Below are 10915 nucleotides of genomic sequence, written 5' to 3'. Positions count from 1 at the left end.
TGTATAATAGGTCATGTGAAATAGGAAGAAAAGGGGCAAAGGGGAAGGAAGTGGGAGGGCTAGGGGAAAGGATAGAAGGGAATGGGATTAATATGAGAAAATGGAAAAAAAGGAACCAAATCTTTGTAAATAGGGAGGACTGGAGGGGTTGAAGGGAGGGCTGGGCAAGGGTGAAAAATAAGAACCAAGAGAGATTATGTAAAGGTGCAAATTTGCAATGATGAATGTCATTATGTTGTATACCTAAAATGTACCAATGATTAGAATGAATAATCAATAATGTAAAATAGGAAGAAAAGGTCCAAAGAGGTAGGGGTAGTGGGAGGGGCAGGGGAAAGGAAAGAAGGGAAAGGAAAAATGCTGAGAAATGGAAAAAATAGAAATAAAGTCTTTGTAAACAGGGAAGGGTGGAGGGTTGAAGGGAGGGCTAGGAATGGGGAAAAAATAAGAACCAAGATGCATTATGTAAAGGTACAATTCCCAATGAGAAATGTAATTGTGTTGTATACCTACAATGTACCAATAAAAGAATTTAATAAAAATAAAAAATAAAATAAAATTACCATCTTTTCTCTGTATAGTCTTTCTCTGCAAGAACACATTTTTATCTCATCATTCAGGTACATGCAGTTTTAAATCTTACTTTTTTGTTTTGCTTTTGACCATCACAAGAATTCCTCAAGCTATTCAAGATTTTTCCCTCTGATAACTCCATGACTCATGTATTAGCTGCAGTAGCTTCTTCCCCTAAAGTTGGGGATCAAATCCAGGGCCTTGTGCATAAGAGACTTTCTACCACTGAGCTAGACCCCTCAGACCTGGATGCAGCATCATTTAATTAATCTTATTCCCTTGTTCTGATGGTGAATGTTGCTTCCAATATTCTGCCATGATAAACAGAACTACAATACACATACTCCTTCAGAGAGCTTTGACTTTTCTTTATTCTCTAGATCACTGCATTGAAATCACATTAAAGGATGGGATGATTCTAACAACAGACATGAATATTCTCCTGACTGTCTATGCCTTGCCAAGTTGCTTGCCTCTTAGGTGGTACCAGTTTTCTCAGAATTGAGAAATGGGCTGATCTCGCCCTACTTGCAATAGTATTATAATTCCTTCACTTGTTTGATGGGGAACTGAGGCCCTCTGAGGAGAAAAGATTGGCCCACAATCACACAGCAGGCACCAACCCTAGTTCTAGGTCCTTGACCTGACTCCCCACCTCCCCATGACATCAATACAATAGTTTCATCATTGAGTTTGAATTCAAGAAGGTCCTGTGCATCTCCTAATTCATCTATTCGCTCTTATTGGCCAGTCCATAGGCTATAGTATAATTCGTTTTTCAACCAAACATTGTGAAAATATGGTTGTACTGGAAGATGAAAAGGTACTCTGAAAGTCCTGTCTGAAGGAGAGGATCCTTGCAAATAGCTGAACAAGTCACTATTGGCACAAAGTTCAGGTCTTTCTACTTAGAGATGATTTTGCAGGTTTCAGAAATATTCGAACAACCTAGCATATAATAGAAATGTTTTTGCAGCAGAGTTTTGGATCAGACCCCATGTCCTTTCATTAAATGAAGTTTATTAAATGCTGCAATGTGGCAGGCCAAATAGATATTGCTATAAACAGGGACAACTTAGTCTTCAAGGTCATTCTGGCAATGAATGGAACAATGGCACAGAGTAAGATAAGTGCTCTTATCAGGAAGTTCGCTGGCTCCATTCTTTCTTCCCAGGACATCCCCACAATTTCCTGGAATCACTTCTATTGCCACTACCTTGGGCCAGGGAGCTCTCTTTCTCTCACCTTCCCTAAGCAGTCATCTGCACTCTGTAGCTTTGGTGACTTGTTGAAAGTACAATACTTAAGAAAAGTGACCAGAGTCTATAGGTTGAAAGGATATTAGGGCTGCACAAGAAAGTCATTAAGTACCTGTTAGTATATTTCAGCAAACATGGTGTTCACCCCCTACCCCCATTTCACACAGTCCACTTGGCCTGTCCCTCCTTGTAACTCATAAAAACTGAGACGAAAACGCATGAATATCTGCCTAAATAGTTTTTGCTGATATATTTGCCAGTCTAAAGGAGCTTTATGACTCATGCTTGTACTTTCAGAGGGTCATAATTTATAGATGTAATAGTTTGAGGAAAACAAAATATAACTTTTTGGTTCTTTTTTACCATGGTAAAACATACATAAAACAAAACTTACCATTTTAACCATCTCCAAGTGTACATTTTTGTGGCATTGAGTGTATTCACATCCTTGTGCAACCATCACGAGAACTTTTTCATCTTCCCTAATGAAACTCTGTACCCATTAAACACTAACAGTCCATTTCTCCCTCCTGTGAGCTCCTAGTAACCACTACTCTGCTTTCTGTCTCTTTTGAATTTGATATCTTCAAGAACCTCATACAAGTGGAAACATACAGTAATTATCCTTTCGTGAATGGCTTCTTGGACTTAGCAAAATGTTTTTAAGGTTCATCCTTGTTGTAGCATGTGTCAGAATTTCCATCCTTTTTAAGGCTGAAAAGCATTCCATTTTTGTTTATCTATTCATCTGCTGATGGTCATTTGAATTCCTTCCCCCTTTGACTATTGTAAATAATATTGCTGTGAACATGAATGTGCAAATAAATACCTCTTTGAGATTCTGCTTTCAATTCTTAAGAGTATACAGTCATGTGCCACTTAATGATGGGGATACCATAGGGAGAAATGCATTACAAGGTGATTCTGTCACCGTGTGAACATCATAGAGGATATTTAGACAAACCTATATGGTACAGATCAGTCACTTGGCATGGCTTTTTGATACAATCAACAAGCATAGTAAATACTAGATGGATAAGGCTGCTGCCAAAGTAACATATCATACTACTTTACAGTAAACTGATTTTTATAAGTAGAAGTTCTAAAATAATGACCAAAAAAATATGGTATGGTAAATACATAAACCAGCAACATAATTCTATTTTGGTTTTTTTTTTGGTACCAGGGATCGAACTCGGGACCATGCACTTGTGAGGCAGGCGCCAGAACCACTGAGCTAAATCCCCAGCTAGCAACATAATTCTTAAGTATCATGTATTATACATAATTGTATGTACCCTACTTTTACATGACTGGCAGCACAGTGAGTTTGTTTACATCAGCATCATACAAACACATGAGTAATTCATTGCACTACATTACATGTCACTAGGCAACAGGAAAATGTCAGCTTCATCAGAATCTTATGGGGACCACCATCACATATGTGGTCCACTGTTGACCAAAACATCATTATGCAGCACATGGCTGTATAGGCAGAAGTGGAATTGCAAAAACAAAACCAAAAAAATGAAGTGAAATTTCTGGATCATTCTATGGTTCTTATTCCTTCAGTGTGAGTCAGCTCCTATGTCTGGCAGGGTAACATCAGGAGGAGAGGGAGAACAATCTTGCGTCCTTGTTCTCTGGGGGCAGCATAGAGAGGAGAGGACAGAACAAAAGTTACCAAACATATTTCTCCTGTGAAAGAGCATGTGCGGAATGCAGAGGTCTGCATGTGACGGAGAAAGTGGGCAAGAAAATAAAGAACATTGCCTAGCCTCTCCCTGTACCACAGGGTGCAACACTCAGAATGTGAGTGCTGGGCCCTGGAATGAAGCAGAGAAGCTGAAAGCTCTAAGCTCTATATAGTGGGAAGAAAACCACCATGGAAAGTTAATTTGATGTAGATTTTCCACAATAATGATGAAGAACCACCCAGTACACAGGTATTAATTAGGCCGTGGGCAGTGTGTAAGTAGGACCTGCTTCTTGGGTGTGCCATCCACACAGTAGCACAGGACACTACACTTGTAGTTTAGTGGCTGGTAGTCTCTCTCTTGAAATTCTTAGTAATTTTATCTTTGAATTTATGTTTTGTAAGTGAAGTTTGATGGGACAGTGAAGCACACAGAAAGGGAGGACAGGGATAGAAAGGGGGAGAAGGGAGACTTGGAACCTCAGTTCCTGTCAGACTCATCCACATAGGTACCTCTCTTGAATCCCTTGGACAAGTTCTTGACTTCTCACTTTCTGGATGTGAGTGCCACCCACCCTCCCCCTTCCCCTATTCAGCAACTGCTGCTGCCCCCATCCCTTGGGCCTGGGCTGTCTCACCCATAAGGTGTCAGCTCCTTGAAGCCTCTCAGGGCCGGGCATACCAACAGCTGTCTCTGCCTCAGGCTAGAAATGCCACAGCACATTCAATAGGTGACTAAGCCTTCCACCCATCCCTGATCCAAGTCCATCTGCAGAAAGAGGAGAGTCCCAGCTTGGCCTCTCTACCTGCAGCCAGGACATGGTAGGAGGTAGTCAGTTTTAAAGCAGTCATGGTTGCCAGAATGACCAATAGCTGCAAAACAAGGATTCCTACAAGGCCCTCCCCTCATCCATCTAACACTCACACACATTATGCACACATATGCATATATACAATATCATCAACCCCACCATGGCCTGATTCCTCAACTGGGCACAAGAACTTTGAACTTAAAGAAACCCTTGTGCATTCTGCCTCTTGCTCTGTACACACATTCTAAAGGGAATACATCTGTCTGGCTCTGGATTCATGGTTTTTCCCAAAACCCTTTGGTGGCAGGCAGGGAGTGAGGCTGCAGCCTGGGACCTTCAGAGAGCTGTTTTTTCAGGGATACTTGGAGACCCTGAGGTCTCTGCTCAGGGTATAGTGAGTTCATTCATCGCTGAGCACAGGCAGAACTTGTGCCTATGTGAGCCCACAGTGTCAGCCAAGTTCTCAACTCCTGACAGAGATCTTACAGACACCATCTCTGTTGTTTGAACTCTGAACTTAGCCTTACACCTTAATATGCAATGGGCCATGGAGTAGCTAAAGCATTTTTAGCACCTTCCCTCCTTACTTACCCCTCAGCCCTGCCCAGTAAGCCTTGTATGGCCCTGTTTCAAGACCCTTTCTGTTCCTGAGTCTTTCCCCACTGTCTACCCTCTGCCCACACCCCATAGTAAGTCCTATGGCTTTCTCAGTGCTACACCCTTTTACACATCACACCCTGCACTTCATGCTTTTCTTCTTTCCTTTCAATCTGCAATTTGAAAAATTCCTTGGCCCTTGGTCTTAAGGCTCAGTGGAGAAACTGAAACTCCATAAACTAATTCATGCATAGAGGGGGCTTCAATATTTGTTACAGCATAGGGCCTACAAACTGATAAATCTTATCGGAAGGAGATACAATGGATTTGAAACTGTTGGTATCATATAGCACTTGCTATGACTTGTGTCTAGATGTCCCCCTCAAATCCTCATGTGGTCGTAAGTGGGGATTTTTGGAGGTGGCTGGATCTAGAGCATGTGATTCAGGGATTAAGAGTATAATGCTGGGGTTAAGGGTCCCCCACCCTGAGTATGAGTGGCACCACTCAAAGTGTGGGTAGCCTAGGTGAAATATAAAATCAGGCGTGGTAGCTGCTGCTGCTTGCTGTGTTGCTGTTTCCTGCCTGTTTGCCATAGACTATTTCCCCTCTGCAGTGCCCCTCTGCCATGCCACCCTGCCTTAAAGCAAGATGACTATGGACTGAAACCTTTACAAACTGTGAGCTAAATAAACATTTCCTCCTTTAACTTTGGGTGTCAGGTATTTTGTCTCAGCAATGAGAAAATAACTAGAATAGTACTTTAAATAAACTATCTACAGCTAGGAATGGTGGCACATATTTATAATCACAGCACTCAGGTGGCTGAAGCAGGAGGACAACAAGTTCAAAGTCACCCTGGAGGATAACATGTTCAAAGTCATCTTGTCTCAAAAACAAAACAAAACAAAACAAAAAGTATATACCAAAGAATGGGTGTCCTGGTGGAGATTATGGAGAAGTTAAACATCCTTCTTGACCTTTCCCCTAAACACATCATTATCTATATTTGTTGGTAATAATAACTCATGTTTGTAAAGAGTTTATCTTGTACAGTTGATGGGCATTTTCATGTATGAGGTATGATTGAAGAATATGGTGTGTTTAAATTTTTTAAAAACTGTTACAGTAAAAGTCACATGGCCATCAATATCCCCTCAAAATACTGCCCTTCACTTCAAATACACTTATCCCATTGTTATTGCCACTTTTTGAAGTAGTTCTGGAAGTCCTTTTTCATGAGTGTCTTTAGTTGCAGCGTTGTGGCTGCCTCAGTGTCCTGAATCAATTCAAAATGTTTACCCTTTATGGTCATTTTGACTTTAGGGAGGAGCCAGAAGTTGCACAGCACCAGATCTTGTGAATAAAGTACAGGAGAATACACTGTAATGTTTTTACATTGGGTGGCAGTCAGCAGCAGCATTTGTCATATTTTTAATCATGCCTCATAAATACAGGGGTCTTCCAGAACTGCTTCAGAAAGTGGCAAAAACAATGGGACAAGCGTGTTTAAAACCAGGAGGAGGGCCAGGGATTTACCTCAGTGGTGCCGCTGCCTGCCTCAAAAGCGCAAGGTCCCGAGTTCGATCCCTGGTACCAAAAAAACCCCCCAAAAAACCCAGGAGGAGTATTCTGAGGGGAAATTAATGGCAATGTGTTTTTTGCTGTAATAAACTTTTAAATTTAAAAATTCATCATATTATGGCAGGGAATGGTGACATACACCTGTAGTTCCAGCACTTAGGAGGTTGAGGCAGGACAATCACTGTGAATTCGAGGCCAGCTTAAACTACATAGTAAAACCCTGTCTCAAAAAGCAACAACAACAAAGTTCATCATATTTATCAATCATGCTTGTATGTTGTCCCAGAATTTTCTAAATTTTAGGCATTCCTAATGTGGCTCAATGATTTTTGCCATACCCATGGGCTATCTATAGAGCTTAATTACTTCATTTTTTTCTTTAAGTTAACTTATACCCACTGAAAAATTTCTAGGCTTGTCGTGAGCAGAACATCTGTAAAATCTTGAATTTGGTACCATGGTTATTTTTCTAAAACACAGCAAAATAAGTACTATTTTAAGATCTAGTTTTTTAAAAGTTTGAGTGCCACCTAAAATCATCTCATTCTTCCCTATGACATCATTCTTTGGGAAATATTTAAATATGTGACTTTCATTATAATCAAGTTAGCTGCCTGTTTGTCTGTTTCTGCAATACTTGAGAGTAAACCCAAGGCCTTGCACATGTTAGCCAAGCACTGTATCCTAACCCTTTCTTTCTTTTTTATTTTGAAGCAGGGTCTCAATAAGTTGCTCTTTTATCTGGAGTTGCTAATCTCTGAGAATGTGAGCCTTCCACCACCAACAGCAGCATTTGCTCCATTTAATTAATAAATGTTACAGGAATATCTGCCACTACCTAATAGTCTCTGCCTGTGGAAGAAGTCCCCGGACAAGGTAAGACTGAGAAAGACAGCATCCTGGTAACATTATTTCAGCACCTTGATCCTGGGTCCTGCTGGAGGAACCTGGGAGTAAGTCCTCAGCTGCCTGATAGCAGTTGGATCTGCTGCAACTGACAGGGTCTGCCTGCTGGGACCCAAATGAATTCAAGCAATTGTTCTTTCCCATTCCAGAGAGCGCACTAACCAGCCTCAGAACCTCCTGCGCAGCAGAGGTTGCCAGGAGATGGTGGTGGGCAGAAGCCTGTGGTAGTAACAGTGGAAGTCAGAGAGGGGCCTGGGTAGACCTGGGAGAAGAAATGGGCTCAACTCAAAAGGATCGTTGAAAGGCCTTGGTCCTAATTATATGTGAGATACCCAAAAGGCTGGAGTCTTGCATTTGTAGGTGATGGCCAAGAAGAGAGAACAGGATGTACAGACACAAGTATAGGTGGAAAGGAAGAGGAAGAAGGGAGAGAAAAGCTCCAAAGCTAACCATGCAATTTCTGGACCTTGGGATTGTGGGATCTTTCTTACTGCTTTTGCTTATACCTCTTCCTAAATTTCAAGTTTTCTACAAGATTGTTTTTTCATGTATTAGAATTACTTTTTAAAAGATCTCTCAGTAAACATTTCTTTGGTCTTGAGAAACTCTGCACGCAGCTAGGAGCTTTGTCGCCCACATTTCTGCTTCCTGTGTGCTAAGTCCCTTTTCAAGTGAGCCCTAACACCTCCTCCCCCGCGCGCCGCCAGTCTAGTTGCCATGGAGACAAACCTAGCTGCTCTTAGACTTCTGAGCGCGCCAGGCTTCTGGAAGCTAGAGAACCAACCTCTGCAACAGGCGTGGGCGGAAGGCGGAGCCCCGCGAAACGACTTCTCCGCTGAGAGGCCCAGCAGACCCTGCAGAGGACCCCTGCCTCGCTGGCTCTGCCCCTCTAACGCTGGTGATAGAAATACGCTGCTGCGTCTGTTGCTGGCCACTGAGCTCGAACAGATCCTACCTAGACTTGACTGACCCCCCCAGACCCAGCGGACCTACCTACCCGTGCTTGGTGCCAATGGCTGACGGACTCTTTCAGCGCAAGCCCTGGGGCGTGGAGCAGATGCGCCCCGACTCAGACGCTGAGTCCAAGGACCTGTTTGACAAGCCTCCCCTCGAAGAGCCCTGCGCGCCCCGGTCGGGGTCGGCCGCGGGCAAAAAGGCCGGTCGGCGCGCGGGCGGGAAGGCACAGGGAGCCCGCGTCGGGCCGCCCCCGAGGGCCGCTGCGAGCACCCCACCGGAAGAGGAGACGCCTCCGCTGGACGAGGGCTGCTACCTCGATCATTTCCCGCACCTCTCCATCTTTATCTACGCGGCCATCGCCTTCTCTATCACCTCCTGCATCTTTACCTATATCCACTTACAGCTTGCCTGAGTGGCCAGGGCAGGATGGGGTGGGCGCAGGGCCGACGGGGGAGGAAGGATAAAAGAAGGGCTCAGTATTTTTGCTTTGGAGAGGCGCTGCACCCCCTTAGTCTATCTTTCGATGCTGTTTCTTTTCTTCTATGTCGTCGCTCGATCTAAATTGTCCAACCGTTAAAAAGTCCAAAGTACTGTACCTGTCAGAAAAAAATTAACAGTGCTCTTTGCACCTACAGGTAGGGGTCGGGGACACAGACCTAACGTTTAGAAAACCGGGGTGTGATTGAATCTCGTTCACAATCAAGGTTTTGTCTCTGTACGCTTTCTTCGCGATGTGGGGACATGCGCAGCTGAGAGCCCAGCATCTCGTGTTTGGGAAGCGCAGAGCAAGCCCAGCCTTCTGTTCGTTAAGGGATGAGTCAGACCTGGACCCCCCACCTTCCAGAGAAGGTCCTACGGGGAAGGTCGGCGCTCTGGAGCCCTGTGATGCTGCATTGCCCCAGGAGGCGCTGTGCTCGGAGCTGCCGAGCGCGGGGAGCAGGAAGGCCTGGTCACGCAGCGGGCTCTGCTGAGGCTGGGCAAGGTGAGTGGCGTGAGTGCTTCGCCCCCAGGTCTTTGAGCTTGACCCAGACTGTGCGCATTTTCTTGCCTTAGCCTTTGTTGTCGCTGCCAGAAGAGATGTCCTCTCAGCCACGCCCAGGACGTGTCCCGACCGCGTGGAACCTGCAGCTGCAGACTTCCAGGGACACAGGCCGAGCTCGCATGCTCCACTGGGAAACTCTCGGGGCCCTGGCTGGGGTCCGTGGGAGGGCTGTACCTGGGGCTGGGGCCCTTCTGGAGCTTGGAGAACCAACATGAAGAGGTCCAGGGATATCAATAGCAAGAGTTCCTGCCGGGGGTGTCATCTCAGATGTAAAAGGACTAATGGGAGAACCCACCTGCCTTGTTTACTCATGAATGTCAAATGTCCAAATGTGGCGCTTTAATACTGCATATATCTTAAGGAAATGCCTATAATTGTGTTATCTCTAGTAGAGTAAAGTACCTTTTAAATCTCCTCTGTATCAGTTATTCCTTAATTTCCAGCTGTCTTAGTCGTCACTTCCCTTGTTGCTGGGACAAATATCCAACACCCACAACTTAGAGCGATTCTGGCTCACAGTTACAGTCCATGGCCAGCTTGCTCCAAGGCAGAAAGGCATAGTAAAAGGGCCTGGGCAGAGGAACACTGCTCACATCATGGAGGCCAGACAGCAGGGAGCAAGGACAAGCCAAGGGCAGTCGATGTGCCCCTTCCAGCTCACCCTCCAGGGACCCACCGCCTCCAACTGGCCCCACCTCCTAACAGCAAGTCAGCCACAATCCCCTCACTTAATTACCTTCCAAAAGCCCCACCTGTGAGCACAAGGCCTTTTGGGGGGCACTCTTAATCTAAACCGTAACTCCCAACTGTGCAATTCACCTTGTCAGACTTGCCGTCTGCTCAAAATTATACCCCATATTTTTCCCCCTGTACTGGGAGGACTCACAGGCTTCACACTGACCTACATCCACAGGTCCTTCCTAAATCACTAAATTGCCCAGGCTGGGCTCAAACTTGTGGTCCTCCTGGCTCAGCCTCCCTCAGTGCTGAGATTATAGGTGTGTGCCATCATACCCACTACCCTATTATTTTCCCAACATCACTACTGTCCTTTCAAGACTTCACCCATCATATAGATTGAGGCACAATATCTCCCTCTACTATAGATCCCTTAATGGCATCTTTCACTATCAGTTCCTCACAACATACCAGTCTAATTCGATGGTCCCCTAACAGCAGATCTGCCACCAATGTACTACTTGTTTCTCACTGAATCCCAATATATGAGTGGTGCTCTTCATTTAACCCTCTTATTTCCCATTCATACATCCTCTCATCTTACAATCTTTCAATAACTACCTTAGAATACAATCCCCCAATATCCTTCTGTTGCCTAATCTGATAGAATCCTCTTGATTCTCAGAACCAAAGTTCCTATTCCTCAACATGTTATGGTTCCACAATATCACAACCCTTTCTGTTCTACCAAATCTGGATCTCCATTTTCTACCCCTAATTCAAATACATAACTGGTTCCTTCAACTAA

General features: G+C 44.5%; 1 protein-coding gene across 1 annotated transcript; it reads left to right on the top strand.

The window, feature by feature from the left end:
- Positions 1 to 8162: 8162 nt before the first annotated feature.
- Smim48 (small integral membrane protein 48) lies at positions 8163 to 9843 on the top strand. Its single transcript, XM_087192014.1, has 2 exons — positions 8163 to 9369; positions 9441 to 9843. Exon 1 carries the CDS (start codon positions 8443 to 8445, stop codon positions 8797 to 8799), a length of 357 nt encoding a protein of 118 aa, XP_087048140.1. The 5' UTR covers positions 8163 to 8442; the 3' UTR covers positions 8800 to 9369; positions 9441 to 9843.
- The last annotated feature ends 1072 nt before the right edge of the window (positions 9844 to 10915 follow it).

The sequence above is a fragment of the Heterocephalus glaber genome, unplaced genomic scaffold (genome assembly GCF_053883595.1).
Source record: "Heterocephalus glaber isolate CG9 unplaced genomic scaffold, H.glaber_assembly_v1.0 deba00001564, whole genome shotgun sequence".
NCBI classification, from domain to species: Eukaryota; Metazoa; Chordata; class Mammalia; order Rodentia; family Bathyergidae; genus Heterocephalus; species Heterocephalus glaber.
The sequence above is the reverse complement of the archived record's forward strand: the minus strand, read 5'-3'. Positions and strand labels throughout refer to the sequence as shown.

Coding starts and splice junctions, on each gene's coding strand:
- Smim48 (XM_087192014.1), top strand. CDS start 8,443: ATGGCTGACGGACTCTTTCAGCGCAAGCCCTGGGGCGTGGAGCAGATG.